Source organism: Zingiber officinale, chromosome 6A, assembly GCF_018446385.1.
Source record: "Zingiber officinale cultivar Zhangliang chromosome 6A, Zo_v1.1, whole genome shotgun sequence".
Classification (NCBI taxonomy): Eukaryota; Viridiplantae; Streptophyta; class Magnoliopsida; order Zingiberales; family Zingiberaceae; genus Zingiber; species Zingiber officinale.
Genome location: NC_055997.1, coordinates 13,641,338 through 13,658,742, shown reverse-complemented (window position 1 = coordinate 13,658,742; position 17,405 = coordinate 13,641,338). Strand labels below are relative to the sequence as shown.

The 17,405-nt window shown below is 42.6% G+C and overlaps 1 protein-coding gene and 1 non-coding gene across 2 annotated transcripts; both read left to right on the top strand.

The window, feature by feature from the left end:
- Positions 1-49: 49 nt before the first annotated feature.
- TRNAR-CCG lies at positions 50-122 on the top strand. Its single transcript has one exon. It is a non-coding gene; the product is annotated as a tRNA-Arg (tRNA).
- A 1,949-nt stretch (positions 123-2,071) lies between these two features.
- Positions 2,072-15,633, top strand: LOC121995869 (E3 ubiquitin-protein ligase WAV3-like). The gene is made up of 2 exons (XM_042549638.1): positions 2,072-2,441; positions 13,521-15,633. Exons 1-2 carry the CDS (start codon positions 2,217-2,219, stop codon positions 15,384-15,386), a joined length of 2,091 nt encoding a protein of 696 aa, XP_042405572.1. The 5' UTR covers positions 2,072-2,216; the 3' UTR covers positions 15,387-15,633.
- The last annotated feature ends 1,772 nt before the right edge of the window (positions 15,634-17,405 follow it).

Here is a 17,405-nt window from a genome sequence, read left to right as displayed (position 1 = left end):
AACTCTCGATAATGTTGATATTTAATACTTTTTCTATTCATTGTAACATGGTCGCGTGGCCTAATGGATAAGGCGCTCGCCTCCGGAGCGGGAGATTGTGGGTTCGAGTCCCACCGTGATCGTATTACGTTTTTTTATAATGTAGTTTTTGGGCATCTTACGATCCACTGGCATTTAATTTTTCCATATCAATAAAAATATATTTCACTAAAATTAAATTTATTATATACACATTTTTCTTTTTATATAAAAAACATCACTACAAAAAATGTTCCTATAAATTTATTTTACTTTTAATATTATCTTCGCGATCGCATCCGATCCAAATTGTGGGGGCCACCAACATGCATCACCCTCCCTACCCAAAGTTGCCCACTCAATATTGACTTATTCTCCCTCACTTACTTTGCGATGAGTCGTTGTCAACAACCTCATGCTTTGTTCATCCAGAATGAACGACTCTACCGCCTCCATTACTTTAAATAGTTTTGGTAAGCACATTCATTTCTGTACTACTATTTCATCATCAAAATAATATAATACAATCTAAAACCTAATTGACAAATGCAAAACTTAAGAAATATCATACAATTCAACAGGTGATGAGATATAATCTATTAACTTTTTTTAATTATTATTTCTTAGAAAATTTAATTAATCTTAAGTTATGTAAGATTATACCATCGATATCGCTGGTATCGGCTCCAAGTCAACAAAATGTATCTACGTGGTCCCATCCTAAATTGTGTCAGTTTGAGTTAAGCCGACTTCTTGCCTTGTTGAATTATCATTTGTCCAATCTTTTAGAGCATCCGTAGTCGTAAACCTCTTAAATAGGTTTATGTTCTGCCACATTATTATCACATCAAAAATGAAAAACCTTACTTCTTTTAAAAACCACTCTCTATTATCATAAAACCTCTCTCTTAAAAACTTCACTTCTTTTAAAATTCTCTCTCTATCTTTTCTCCACTATTTTTTTTATAAATCCGGTCCCAAGATTTTGATACAGGTTTATAAAAAAAACTATAAACTCCACCTATATAATGAGGGAGGGGTTTATATTAAGAGATTTATAACATATATTGTATGCCATAAATCTCCCATTGCAGATGCTCTTAGTATACGAAGAGACATAACAGTTACTATAACACGAAAATACATGAAGAATATCATGATATTGGCTATAAAGAGATATGTGTTTTTTAAAAGGTGCCTTTCCTAGGTTTCTCTCCCTAATATAAGGAAGGTGAGGTTAATCTCTAAAGAAGGATCTTAATTCTCATTAATATAATCTGATAGTTATTTTTTAACTTATTTCTTTGATATTTTCTTCTTTCTTATTTTTTGAGCTCTCTTATAACTTAGTCATCGGAGCAACCTGTAACTTCTGACGAGTCCTTTGACGCATGTTATTCTTCATAGAGACTACAGAGTTGACCATAACACGAGGAGAAGATTACATTATGAGAAAACTTTAATATTATCACTATTTAGTACGGGATGGATTTATGTTCCGCATCATCCCCATACACAATAGATTGTATATTACTTTATTTTTTTATTATTTAAGATTGATTAAACTTTATAATTAATGCACTAAAATTGTTAAGATTAATTTAAAGTGTTTAAATGATTTTAACCATTAAAAGTTTTTTAAGGGTATTTTGATGGAATAGGTAAACTCTAATATAATTTTAAAATAAAATTTATAAGTTTAATATTTTTTTAGAAAATTATTTTTAATACTAAAAGAGTAATAGTAATTTTATTTTACATTTAAAATGCCACCCATTTGATATAAAAATATCTAGCGTATATTATTAAAATTACCATTTAAATTTCTCCAATATTAAAATATCCTATTATACCTCGTAAATTATTATTCAAATTGAGAATATTTTGGGGATAACATTAAAAATATACTGAGATATTTTGGTATGAATAAAATTTTAGGATATTCTAAAAAGGTACTAGATTGGAGGCATTTGAAAATTAATTAACTGTTGAGGAGTGAACTGAAAGTTCTATTGTCTTTAAATTACACCTCAATTTCCCGTCCACCGCCGGCTGCATATAATTTCCCGCAACCACCGCCACCAGCTGCCTCGTAAGGTGACCACTTGCCCTCCTCTCTCTCTCTCCCTCTCTCTACTTCTTCTTCTTCTTCTTCGCCTCCCTTCGAGTTGGAGAAGGACTCGAGATCCGCAGATCGGATGGGCGGGAGCGGGTGGAGGAAAGCAATAAGGGGTTTCAACCTTTGCGTCTACTCTCCCCTTGCCGCCGAAGGCGGCGGCGACGTCGGTCCCCCTGGTGCGTCCTACGATCCCCCCGCTGCTTTGTCGCCGCCAGATCCGCCTGCTTTACAGCTGCCTACTCCCACTCAATCGTCCTCTGGCCTCCGCCCTCGGGTTTCCGCATCCGGCAGCGGCCTTTCCAAGGTAGAATGATGTTTTCGTTTTCTATTCTTCGTGGTAGTCATCGGAATCCTCTCTGCGCTATTGTTCCCATGGGGTTTCGGTTTTTGATTTATCGAGTGGGTAAGCAAAGGTTTCTGGATCCTTTTGTTCTTGAGTTGCGCCACTGTCCGCGCTTGGTCTGCCTTCTTCTGGATCTGTTTAGCGCTCTGCTAGTATTCCAATTAACCGTTGAACGTGGAAGAAATTTGTTTTTTTCCCCTAATTCTCTACATGCTAGTTCCTTTACTTTCATTGTCACTGATGACCGGTCATCCTCCGTTGCATGTTGCTCCGATAAAAACAAAATGGTTTGTCAGTAATCCATTTGGATGCATACTCCTGCCCTAATTTGAAAAGCGCAACTTATTTAGTTAGCTGGTGTGTTGCAAGCTAGCAGCAGCAGATCTGGAGTTTTCACTGTCATGATCCTGACATTGACGAATGCAACACTAAAATCCACGAAAAAAAATGCATGGTATATGGAGCATAAGGTTGCTTATTCTTTAAAGTTCTCATGCTTTCTCTTAGATATGCCAGTCTCTTTCTACAAGGGAAGATCACTGTCTTAAGGCTTGATTTTCTTGGGTGGAAAGATGGGAGGAGGGTGTGGAAGAGGGAAAACGTCACAAAATTAGAGATGAATGATGAACCAGTTTTGTACTTGTTTTCTTCTTGTCCCCTCATTTACCTTACTAGTTACCCATCCAAGTAAAATCACATAAGGTAAATAAAGAATTAATTGACAATTCGGAAGACCATGTCCCTTTGAGAACCTACAGTAGATAATCCAGTCTATTGTTGGACATCCATGACTAATGTAAGAGGGGAAGTTTCAGCATTGAAACTGTGAAGATTACTTAAAGTTCTCAGCTCCCAAGGGCTCTCTCGGCTGACACAAGAATTTAACATAAAAGCCATATGAACTAATGTATTTTAGTCTAGGCTTTCAAGCTATTGCCCCCTGCACCACACTAGGTACAATTTTCCCTTTGCACTCCTGCTGAGTTTGAGGGAGTTGGATTACACTAATACGTGTATTATTTGCTCAGAAAAAGTTCATAAAAGAGTTGAGCTGAAGTTAAAGAATTTTTAACTCACGCAATTCCTATGTGTCTGTGCATCAGAATTTACAACTGGATAGACCTTAAAATATACTCAAAAGTTCAGTAATTGTGAATTTTGTTGTAGATAATCATCAGCCTTATTTACAGGTTATTCCAACTCCAAATATGTTGATAAATTATTTTTATTAGCTTACTACTATGTTCTTTTGTTCCATGGATTGTCACTGTAGCTGGCGTTGGAATTTCATGACAGTTGCCATTGTCATGCCAACTAGCTGATGTTGACTATTTCATAGCTGTGGACCCAATATTCTCTCTAGTAAAACAAGAGTTGTCTCAATCACATATTTATATCCCACATGGTGCTCATATACAAAGTGTGTGTATATACAACAACAACCAAGCCTTATTCTACTAGGTGGGGTCAACTATATACGTGTATGGAGAGAGAGAGAGAGAGCGCTAATATGTTCCTGACTCTTGCTGCATGACCATGCACGATTTCACAGTGCCCTGTCAGAATTAAAAAAAATCCTAAACTATTTTTCTATTATAGGAGTGTCACGTTGTAGCAATTACGATTTTGTAGCTACTACAACAAGGTTAAACCACAAAGCAGAATGTTATAGCAACTACAATTTCGTAGTTGCTACAACGTGGTTAGACTACAAACCAGAACATTATAGCAGTTATGAAATTGTAGCTACTACGACGTGTCTAGACCAGAATGTTGTAGCAACTATAATTTCATAGTTGCTACCACATGGTTAGACCAAATCGTTGTAGCAATTACGATTTCGTAGCTGCTACAACGTGGTTAGACCAGAAAGTTGTAGCAATTGGACTCGAGGTGCCTGGAATTAATCCAGGCGCCTGTGGGTAAAATAGTCCAAGCGCCTAGACTCTTTAAGTCATTTGTATTTTTATTTTGAGATATATTATATGTATTTAGGGTTCAAAATTTAAGATTTAGGAGTTGGGTTATAACGAGTTTGACTTAATAAGATTTTCCCTTTAGGGTTTAGGCTTCCCTCTTGGGTTATAATGTTCCAGATTAAAAATTTAGATGCTCACGGGGTATATTATATGTATTTAGGGTGCGTTTGGTTCAAATCATCCTCTATAACCTTGGTTATGTGATTACCAGATAATCACTTAACCAAGGTTATGGGGAATACAACATAACTTATTAGGTGTTTGGTTCAACTAAGATTATGCAATTACTTAGTTTTATATTTACTAATTTACCCTTTAACTTTTTGATCCACATCAAGGTCCAACGAGAGAACAGGAACTAGGAACTATGATCGTTTCACAGTGGGGAACACATCTGATCTACCAAAATTCAATTAAAAATCATGATAATATATTATAGCCCGATCAACAAAACATCACAAAAATCCAAAGAAACTTGCATACTTTGAGATTTAAATAAGCCAGCTTAAAGCCGACGGAACCCCAGGTGGGCCAAGCACCACCGATTCCACCGCCGCTACTAGTTGGGGGCGAGAAGGATCCGATGGGATGAAAATCATAGCTCGGAAGGATCTCAGGCTCCTGATGCTGTTGCTCTTTTTTGACGTCTCCCCCGGCGGTGGTGCTGATAGGATGCTCCTCCTGGGGGTTGATGAGGTCGAAGAACTTGTCGGGCGGTTGCGGAGATCCTGAGAGCTCCATGATTTGCTCCGGTCGGCGAAGTTCCTGAGAGCTCCATGATTTGCTCCGGTCGGCGAAGATCCTGAGAGCTCCATGATTTGCTCCTCTAGGGTTCTCTTCTCCGGTCGGCGATTAGCGAGAGATTGCACTAGATCTCAGATTTGGCGTGAGAAGAGACTCATCCCACGGGCGAGGATCGTGGGATGAGTCTTTGGTAATCGACGAAGTGACGGAGGACGAGGGCGGAGGTGGAAGGGTCGAAGATCGGATAGGTTTTGATCTGAGGGCAATTTTGGAAGAAAAAGATTGATAACCCCGGAATCGTGAAAAACCTAAGCTTTCCAAGGTTTTCTGATTCCGGGTTATATTCCCTGATTGCTGACGTGGCGGGAATGTTATATTACCAGGAATCACTGATTACTTAAACCAAACAAGGTTGTCAATGATAACCTACCAAGGTTATCATTGATAACCCCCAACCAAACATGCCCTTAGGGTTTAAGATTTATAATTTAGGGGTTGAGTTATAATGGATTTAAGCTAATAAGATTTTCCTCTAGGATTCAGTTTCCTTTTTGAGTTATAGTGTTCAAGATAAATAATTTTAGGTCCTCACGGGATATAATATAGATATTTAAGGAGGTTTTAGAGAAATTTTTTATTTTTAAAAATTTTAAAAAATAAAAGAATTTAGGAGCCTGGATTTAATCCAGGTGCCTCAACCAACAATTAAAAATAAAAAATCGATTCGAGGCGCTTGGATTAAATCCAGGCGTCCTGAAAAATTTGTTGCGGAACGGTCCGTAGCATAACATTACACTATATATATATATATAAATGTTGTTCCTGCCGGGAATCTGAGAAGACGGAGCTGCCGGTGGGACGTGTCTGGAATGTTGATCACATCTCCATGACCCGAATTGTGAGTTGTCTTCTGTGTTGATCAAGTCAACGGAAGACCTCCGGTCAACGCTACCTACAGCCAGCGACCGGGTTGCCCCGGTATCTGGTACCTCGATGCTCGAGGCAGGTTCCGAGAATATATAAGCAGCTGAATAATAACAGCACCGGGAAATAAATACAAGATGAGTACGGTGACGTACCCTGGCCCCGGAGGGCGCCCTTGGATGGGTTGATGAGCTGATCGCGGTGTTGATCGAGCCGTCGCGGCCCTGACGAGTAGATGGGTGTGAGCCAACTGAGGAGCTGGATCTGAGGGCGACGACATGGAATTCAGTACAGCAGGGATCCAAAAAGACGACACGTAGGCCGGATATGATAATGACTCGCAGGCCGGCACACGACACGCAGTCCAGATTTGATAGCGACTCGTAGGCCGGATGATACAAGTAACGCACAAGCATGATAACGAAACATAGCACGACTTGATGGCCGGAACCCCATCTCGACTCGAAGGCTGGCATAGACACATAATACGAGTGGCGCCGGCCGCTGGAGGCAGTGCCCGCTACTGGAGGCGGTGATGGTGGCCGCAGGAGGCGACGGCGGTGGCTGCAAGAGGCTGAGGCGGCGCCCATTGGGGGCGGCGGAGACCGCTGGCTACGGCGCGTGGAAGCGGCTGCAGCGCGGGGAGGTGGCTGCAACGCGGGGAGGCAGCCGACCAAGAGGCTGCGGCATGCTAGCGAGCTCAAACGAAGACCGCCTGCGGGTGTCATTGAAGACTTCCTAGGACTGCGACGGCACTCCCCAGAGGCGTCAGTGGGGAGAAAGAAAGGAGTCGATGCCAGCGACGAGAGAGCGTGAAGAGGAAGAGGGAGGAGGGGTGGCTGGCCGGCAAATAGAGAGGGAAAGAAAAGAAGAGGAGGGGGAGAGGAATGGCGGTTGGCCTCGGCGCCGACAAGGAACGTGAGAGGAAACCAGCTCTCCTCTTGGCGGCCGAAGCAAAACTCAAGCCCTCCTCTTTTCTTCCCTTGTGCTTGGCGGCGGTGGAAAACAGAAGCACCCATGCCCTTGGTTCGTGGCGGCGACCGAGAAAAATGAACCAAAAAATCCCCTCAACATAAACCCCTCCTCCACCTCTTAATGCCCTAACAGTAAAAAGACACAAATACCCCACTCTTTCTCTCTAATTCTTATTAAGCCATATCTGTATCACAAGCCTTCCCCTCAAGTCTAGTCGAAGGAGGCGCGAGTCCCACAGATGACGCCAATTATGTTCCTGTTGAGAATCTGAGAAGACGGAGCTGCCGGTGTGACGTGTCTGGAATGTTGACCGCATCTCTATGACCCGAATGGTGAGTTGTCTTCTGTGTTGATCAAGTCATCGGAAGACCTCCGATCAACGTTACCGGCAGGCAGCGACCGGGTTGCCCCGGTCTCTGGTACCTCGAGCTCGAGGCGGGTTCCGAGAATATATAAGCAGCCGAATAATAACAACACAAGGAAATAAATACAAGATGAGTACGGTGACGTACCCTAGCCCCGGGGGGCGCCCTCAGATGGGTTGATGAGCTAATAGCGGTGTTGATCGAGTCGTCACGACCCTGACGAGTAGATGGGTGTGAGGCAGCCAAGGTGCCGGATCTGAGGGCGACGACATGGAATCCAGTGTAGCAGGGATCCAAAAAGACGGCACGTAGGCCGGATATGATAACAGCTCACAGGCCGACACACGGCACGCATGCCGGATATGATAGCGGCTCGCAGGCCGGATGATACAAGTAACACACAAGCATGATAACAGTACGAATAGCGAAACACAACACGGCTCGATGGCTGAAACCCCATCTCGACTTGAAGGCCGTCATAGACACATAGTACGAGCGGCGCTGGCCGCTGGAGGCGGCGCCTGTTGCTGGAGGCGGTGATGGTGGCCGCAGGAGGTAGCGACGATGGCTGCAAGAGGCTGAGGCGACGCCCATCGGGGGCGGCTGCGCACGTTGGCGGCGGAGCCTGCTTGCTACGGCGTGTGGAAACGGCTGCAGTGCGGGGAGGTGGCTGCAACGCGGGGAGGCAGCTGGCCAAGGGGCTGCGGCGTGCTAGCGAGCTCAAGCGAAGACCGTTGCGGATGCCGTTGAAGACTTCCTAGGACGGCGGCGGTACTCCCTAGAGGCGTCGGTGGGGAGAAAGAAAGGAGGCAACCGACCAAGGGGCTGCTTAAACTTCTTTGTGGTCACTAACTTTGTCAGCATATCTGCAACATTGTTTGCAGTGTGAACCTTCTCAAGTTGAGCAATCAACTTTCTGATCTTGTGAAACCTCACATCAATGTGCTTAGTTCTCGTATGATCCTGTCCGAGAGTCGAGGCGATGGATGCTGGGGGACGTGACGTTCCTATTGACCGTTGGTGGACTCTGAGTTAGAGGATCTTGCAATCACAGCAGCGTCAGTGCTGAGCCAGGGAGAGGTTCCCCGGCGATGACCCTCCGACGCCCAAGTTAGTCACCGGTGTGGAAGCAATGAAGCGGAGAAGCAGAGTAACAGTATGACTACAGTAAAGATTAACATACCTCCGTCGAAGCTTGGGATCCTTTATATAGGGCTCTGAGGGCGCACACACACGCTCCTCGAGGCGTGCACGCTTCTCAAAGGTTTACCTGAAAAGACATGTCAGGAAAGCGTCTCTAACACCATACCTCAACGATCCGAGCATATCTCTGACATGACAGTGGAAGCTTCCGTCGTACGATACTTTGCCTAGTCATGCCTCCAACCATGTCGTCTATCGGTGGCATGAGTTCCCACAAGGATATCAGCTGATCCTCATTTCGTCTGTTAGTGGGCCGAGCGGGATGATCGCTCGGCTAGCCCTCAGTCGTCCGGGTGGCCTGGCCCTTGGGCCGAGTGGAGTTGTCGCTCGGCCAACATTCTACTATCCGAGCTCCATTGTTGTGCCGAGCTATATCTGAGTGTGACTGCTCGGCTGTGATCCTGTTTCGCTGGTTCCAAGGTTCGATGTAAGTCCAAGCGAGCTGGCCGATCGGCGTATGTCTCGCCACACACGGTTTTCTGAGCGTCGGAAGCTCCGTATACGACCAAGCTTTGGTAACATCGGGTTGATATCGGCTTGGCTATCCTTCACCCCGGTCGGGCAAGTGGGTTGTCCGACCGACCAGCGATATAGGGGCGTTGACCGCCTATACTTTGACTTCCACCGTGGCAACGACCCTCTGAGGGGTGGACCCTTATCACTGGATCAATACACTTGATTCTTCACCAAATAGATAGTACTCTGACTATCGCATAACAATTTGACTCCACCTTGCTGAACACCCAGTTTCTCTGACCAACTCTGTAAGCCATAAAGCTTTCTTCACTGCTTCAGCTGCTGCCATGTACTCGGACTCCGTAGTAGACAATGTAACAATAGATTGTATCATAGATTTTCAACAAATAGATCCTCTTGCCACAGTGAACACGTATCTTATAGCAGACCTTCTGTTATCTAAATCTCCTGCATAGTCTGCATTTACGTACCCAGCAACTGAAGAATTTTCCGATTGTCTACTGAACATGATGCCATAATCAGTTGTATTTCTCAAGTATCTGAAAATTCATTTAACTGCATGCCAATGTAGTCGACCAGGATTACAGAGAAACTTGCTTACCATACTAACTGCTTGTGCCAAATCTGGTCTCGTGCAAATCATGACATACATCAGACAACCAACTGCACTGGCATAAGGAACCTTTGACATCTCTTGGATCTCATCATCCGTTTTTGGACACTGTGTACCGGATAACTTGAAGTGATGCGCCAGGAGTGTGCTCATCGACTTTGCATTCTTCATGTTGAACCTATCCAACACCTTCTCCACATAGCTACGTTGAGACAACCATAATCTCCCTGCAGCTCTATCCCTGTGAATCTCCATCCCAAGAATCTTCTTGAATATCCACTTGCACACTATAACTTTCTTTCCTTCAGGAAGTTCTACTAGATCCCACGTTTAGTTCTTATGTAACGACTCCATCTCCTCTGCCATAGCACCTGTTCACCTGCCCTTCTCAGAGTTGTGCATCGCCTCCTGAAAAGATGTAGGGTCTCACTGCTAGTGATAAGCGCATAAGATACCAAGTCTTTGAATCCGTATCTGGTGGGTGGTTTTACAACTCGTCTTGTTTTGCCACCAGCTATAGTGCGATGATTTGTGTGCTTTGAGTTAGAATCATCGGAGTTATGAGTCTCTAGCTCCACCCGCATAACATCTTTCTCCATGTTGCTTTATGATGTTTCCTTTCCTTCTTCCAGAGTGCGTTGTAACATATCTTTCTTGTCAAACACCACATCTCTGCTGATCACCACCTTGTTTGCCTTAGGATCCCAAAGCTTGAAGCCTTTAACTCTTTTCTGATACCCCAGAAATATGCACTGCTTTGACTTTGTATCTAGCTTTGATCTTTCCTCACTAGATATGTGCATATAGGTTGAACATCCAAAAACTTGAAGATGAGAGTAATCTACTTGATTCCCTGTCCATACTTCGTCTGATATTTTGCCTTCTAGTGTTGCTCTTGGTGATCTATTAATGAGATAACATGCTATGTTAACTGCTTCCGTCCAGAAATTTTTTGCAAGCCCTGCATTCAGCTTGAGATATCTTGCCTTCTCAATGATTGTCCTGTTCAACCTTTCTGCTATCCCGTTCTGCTGAGGTGTCTTGCGAACCGAGAAATGCCTCATTATCCCATGCCGCTCACAAAATTTCTGAAACTTTGAATCTGTGTATTCAGTTCCATTGTCTGACCTAAGGCATTTGATCTTTCTTCCGGTCTAGTTCTCTACTTCAGTTTTCCACAATTTAAACTTTGCAAAAGTTTCCAACTTGTGACGCATAAAGTATACCCAAACCTTTCGTGAGAAATCATCAGTAAAACTCACAAAATACAAGTGCCCTCCACGTGATGCTACACTGGCTGATCCTAGAGATTCGTATGTACGTATTCCAGAATCCCCTCCGTCTTGTTTGCTGTCATCTTGAATTGCACTTTGTTCTATTTCCCAAGAACACATAATTTGCAGAATTTGAGTTTGCATGTCTTAAGACCCTTCAACTAATCTCTCTTGTGAAGTTCTAGCATCCTACGTTCACCCATATATCCTAGCCGCATATGCCACAAGACAGTACTTTCTGATTCAAACTCCACCAAGGCAGCTCCACCTACAACTGTAGTCCCTATCAACTTGTAGATGCTTCCTGCTACATTTTGTCCTTTCATTACCGTCAGAGCTCTCTTGTTGACCTTCATCAACCCATTCACTGATTTATAATTGCAACCAATACCATCCAGTGTATTTAGTGAGATCAAGTTCTTCCTTAGCTCTGGTATATATCTAACATCACATAGGGTTCTAATAACATCATCAAACATCTTGATTTTGACGTTCCCTATGCCGATAACTTTACATGACACATCGTTTCCCATCAACACTGAACCAGAATCCATTGCCCTATAGGTGTCAAACCAATCCTTGTTTGGAGTCATGTGATATGAACATGCAGAGTCTAAAATTCATGCATCCGCCAGCTGCTCTGAACTTGATATAACTGATAGCATATCTCCATCACCGCTCTGTGAATTTTCCTCTTCAACTATGTTTGGAGACTTTGTCAAACTATCTTTGTTCTCTGCAACATGTTTCTTTATCTTTGGACAATCTCTCTTTATATGACCTTTGTCTCCACATTTGTAGCACGTGATCATCTTCTTCCTTCTCGACTTAGAACGAGTCTTGTTGTTGTTGCCATATCCATGTCGAGATTTGCTTCTACCACGCTCTTGGTTGCTATTTACCACAAGTCCTTCTCCTTGAGAAATTTCATCGCTTGTTTTCTTCCTTTGGTTAAAACCTAGCAACGCACCTGTGATCTCCTCCAATTTGAGAGTTTCCTTACCCCATATCAAAGGAGTAACCAAATTCTTGTACGTAGGAGACGAAGGTAGAGAATTCAACAATATCAACGCCTTGTCTTCGTCTTCGATCTTCACACTAACCCGCTTCAGATCATTTACAATCTGGTTGAATAGATGTGCTGGCTCAGATCGGTTCCTTCTATCATCTTCAGCCCGAATAATTTCTGCTTAAGATACAGCTTGTTTGTCAATGACTTTGACATGTATCGACTTTCTAGCTTTTGCCAAACTACCACTGATGACTCCTCGTCCATGACATGGTACATCACGTCATTCGTAAGACAAATTTTGATTGTTGATACTGCTTTCGCCTGAAGTTCTTCCCAATCTGATCTCTTCATGTTTTCCGATTTTCTTTCTCCTAGCGCCTTCACCATGCCTTGTTGCACCAACAAGCCCTTGACCATTCTTTTCCATAATCCAAAGTTTTCGATTCCGATAAACTTCACAATATCAAACTTCGCAGAAGTTGTCCCCGACATGTTGAAGAAATCCGCCAAAAGTCTATAGCTCTTATACCAATTGTTACGCAAAGAAAGGGGCAACACCTCTCAACCTCTAACGTGCGGAAGAAGAGGTAGAGAGAAAAGAGATCGCGTGGAGCAACAGGACAAAGATGCACAAAAGGAGAGCAAACACGAGGAAGGAGAAGAAGAGAAAGAAAATGAGTTACCGTGGTTCGACGACCTGCCTACTCCACAAAATGACCAATGCTTTATTAGAATTCTCTCTACACAAGAGAATCACATCTAATGATTCTTGTGTTTGTTGTTGTACAATAAGTTTACAATGACCTCTATAAATAATGCACAAACCCCATATTCGGTAAAATCATAACAGAATTTTGTTATGAAAAATCGCAACAGAATTCTGTTATGAAAAACAGTAACAAAATTCTGTTATATAAAATCGTAATAAAATTTTATTACGAAAAATCTTAACAGATTTTTCTTTCATAACTTCCATCGCATTGAGCTCATCCAAATATGAGCCACCGTCAACACTGTTTATTGAGGTAATACATGTTAAATTTAAGGTAGAATAGTTTGTGTTCTATTGTTGTAATTCTAGTTTGCATACTTTTATTTTTATATTGTGATGGATTCAACAAAATTTTACTTGGTTACCTTATTTGACAACACTTGTTTTTTTCCCCCTTGAATTTCGAATATTTTCTTTGGGTAAAAGCCCATTAGGGTTTACATAGGTCAATTTTCATTACATTCTGACCTTGGCTTAACAGACAGGTTTTTTATTCCTTTCAGTAAATTTTCTTTAAGGATTTAAAATTCTCTTCTCAATTAATCTGCTCTCATTGTTTGGTTCATCACATATAAGTTCCTGGTCTGTGTGCATTGTTTTTTCAATTTATTTCTATTAACCAGTATCCTTTTCGTTTTATATGGCAACATAATGTCAGGACATGCTTCATGAAATCTAACCTCCCTTTTTATCCATATCTAGAGGACGTGTGCCATATGTCTGACAACTATGACCCCAGGGCAAGGTCATGCAATTTTTACTGCAGAATGCTCTCATAGCTTCCACTTCCATTGTATCACCTCATGTGTTAAGTTTGGCAATCATGTTTGCCCAGTTTGTAGAGCCAAATGGAAGGAAATACCATTCCATGTATCCTCTGATTCTCCTCGCGCAAGGTCAAGAGTTAATCCAGTGAATATGAATAGGCGTCATGCTCATATGAGTTTTCAGCATCCCCTCTTGCATAACTTAGAGCCTTGCATTTTCAATGATGATGAAACATTAGACACCACCTTCAAAACTTCTGGAGTTTGCTATAATGGATCCATCAACACAGTAGAGATAAAAACGTATCCAGAATATTCAGCCATTCCAGAGTCAATTTCGACGGATAACTTTACAATTTTGATTCATCTCAAGGCTCCTCTTGGTCCCAGAAATGAAATTTCCTCAAAAAATGTCTATGTAGATGCTGAAGATTCCAGAACACATCGAGCCCCAGTCGACATTGTGACGGTGCTTGATGTAAGTGGTAGCATGTCAGGCATGAAACTTGCACTTCTGAAGCAAGCAATGGGATTTGTGATCCAAAACCTTGGTCCCCTGGATAGATTGTCTGTTATTGCCTTCTCATCCACTGCCAGAAGGCTCTTTCCTCTCAGTCGGATGTCTGAATTTGGTCGCCAGGAGGCATTTCAGGCTGTCAATTCACTGACAACAAGTGGTGGAACAAACATCACAGAGGGACTCAGGAAAGGTGCGAAAGTGATCGAAGAACGCAAGGAGAAGAATCCTGTCTGTAGCATCATTCTACTGTCCGACGGGCAGGATACCTATCTCCTTTCTCCCACGCTGCACAATGGCCAACACACTCAACCAGACTATAGATCGCTTGTGCCATCATCCATCCGAGATAGAACTGTCCATAATGTACCTGTCCATGTTTTTGGATTTGGGTCTGATCATGATTCCATATCAATGCATTCCATCTCTGAGACCTCTGGGGGGACATTTTCGTTCATTGAAGGTGAGGGTGCAATCCAGGATGCATTTGCTCAGTGCATTGGAGGGCTTCTTAGTGTGGTGGTGCAAGAAATGCAAGTGCGGCTGGAATGCCTCCATCACAATGTACAACTAGGGTGCATAAAATCTGGCCGATATGCTAGTTGGGTTACAGATGGTCGACGTAGTGGGACAATAGATGCTGGGGACTTGTATGCCGATGAAGAGAGGGATTATCTTGTCTCTGTTAATGTTCCTCCTGATCACCATGAGACTCATCTTCTGAGAGTTAGCTGTGTGTATAGTGATCCTGTCACCAAGGAGGTAATTAATCCAGCAGCTGTAGAATTGAAGATTTCTAGGCCAGAGTTAGTAGGGTCTCAAACAATGTCAATTGAGGTTGATCGGCAAAGGAACCGACTCCAAGCTGCTGAGGCTATGGCCGAAGCACGGGCATCTGCCGAACACGGTGAGCTTTCTGAAGCTGTTCGTTTATTGGAGGACTGCCGTAAAAGAATTTTCGAGTCTGAGGCTGCAAAATCAGGTGACCAATTGTGTGCAAGCCTGGATGCAGAGCTCAAGGAGATGCAAGCAAGAATGGTCGATCGCCAACACTATGAAGCAATGGGTCGGGCATATGTTTTGTCCGGGTTGAGCTCCCACTTGTGCCAGCGGGCAACTACACGGGGGGACTCAACCAATAGTGGAAGCTTTACCCAAACCTATCAAACCCCTTCCATGGTCGACATGCTGCAGAGGTCACAAACATTTAGTCCCGCAACACGGCAATCAAATTCAAAGATGCGGCACACACTGTCATTCCCTGCAAGGCCTAAACCCAGGTAATCGGCTAACTTTTAAATTGGTTGCTGAAACAAATTGGGCTAGTTGGGGAAGAATGAAGAGAAGGGGATGTAGAGAGTTTTAAATTGACTCTGGAGCTATTGTGTTAGCAAATAAATTGGATTGGTTTAGATTGGGATTCGTTCTACCTTTTTTTCTTCTTCTCGATCGAAATATTTGTTCTACCTATTGTTAAATGGGTTTTAATGGTTTGTAAATAAAGATTGCATGTATATGAAAGTTAAAAAAACATCAGTTTTTTTTTTTTTTTTTTTTTTTTTTTTTTTTGGAGTTGATGAGTCCTCCGGAGATCGTAATTTTGCTTCAGAACCCTACATTGTGTTAGATGGATACAAATCCCGTTGGGACACCTAGCTTCCGGATTGACCGCTCTTTGATCTATGATCCTGAACTCTTTGATTTCGTGTTTATCATAAAAGGAAATTTGGAAAACTATTTTGAAAATTAGTTTATTGCTCACCATTCGACCATGAGGATTCCGAGAGGAATGTGTTAAATCTATCTGTTGGCCATCTATTTGTATCACAGGAATCACCGTATATAGTTTCAACACAGCTTGCATCAGGCGCAGGTCATGAATTTGCATTCCTGAGTGAAGGCAATCACTGGCATTTGCATCTCATTTATAGTTGCCGAGCTGATAGAATCCCAACTCAAGGCTTAATAAGAATTGCATTAGGCACAATTCGTAAAGAATTTGTGATAACCATTCTCACTAGATAAGAGGGAATTTGGAAATTGACCTGACTTATTGGAATGTTAAGTTGTTTTGTGTGATTTCTGAGAACATCAATGGAGAACATATATATATAGTGATCCTGCGCCAAGACTCATCGGTGATGTTGCAAAGGTATTGGCTGTTGCTACTACTCAGAACCACCAGGGGAAGGAGGCTGAAGGGAGGAACCACCGTTCTTCGGAGCACCTGGAGAATAACAGAAAATGAAGAGAGGAGTTAGAATTGCGCCGGGATGTCCCAACATTATCACAAAACCGGTCCAAGATGGAGAGCAAAGTGAACTAATGAATAGTGGAGAGTTGTTTTTTCGAATTATAAGAGATCCTCTTTTACCTCTGCTTGCTCCCTTTTTATGCTACCTTTAATGGTTTCTTGTTTTCTCTGTATTAATGGCCATTTATTTCTCTTCTTGGTTTTACATCTTCTTGGTATATTAATATTTATCATTAATGGGTGTTTCTTCTTGGTATATTAATATTTATCATTAATTGGTGTTAAGCATCATCATTAATTGGTATTAAGAATCATCATTAATGCCCTCGACTCTTTGTCTTCAACATATTGCCAGCTAGCGCTAGTACACTTTCTCTTCTGTATATCGATGGGCTATAAGGATGTAAACGAGTCGAACCGAGTTGAACAGTATTAGACTCGAGCTCGGCTCGTTAAGTTATATTCGGGCTCGAGCTCGGCACGAGCTCGAATCGAGCTTTTATCACAAGGCTCGAGCTCGGCTCGTTTTAGAAGTATCAAACTCACGAACAGTTCGAGCTCGGCTCGTTATTAGCTCGATTATCAAAGTTAACGAGCCTAACTCGTTAAGCGAGCTTGGGCTCGTTTTCGGGCTCGTTTTTGGCTCGTTTTAGAGCTCGTTTTTTGGCTCATTTTAAAGCTCATTTCAAGGCTCGTTTTAGAGCTCGTTTTTTGACTCGGTTTAAGGCTCGTTTTTTTGGCTCGCGAGTCTATAAACGAACATGTTCGTGAGCTCACGAGCCGAATATCTTTAAGCTCGAGCTCGGCTCGATAAGATAAACGAATGAACTCGAACGAACTTTTTATCGAATCGAGCTCCGAATAACTTGCGAACCGTTTGGTTCATTTACATCCCTAATGAACTATTTACTCAATGGGATTGCTCTTAATTCGGGAGGAATGAAGGTAGAGCGAGGGTAGAACCTAGGCATTATCGATCGGGAGTGGTCACTCGTGAATTCTGACTGACCAAGCCTTGTCGGTCGTCAATGACCACCTGAATGAGTGAC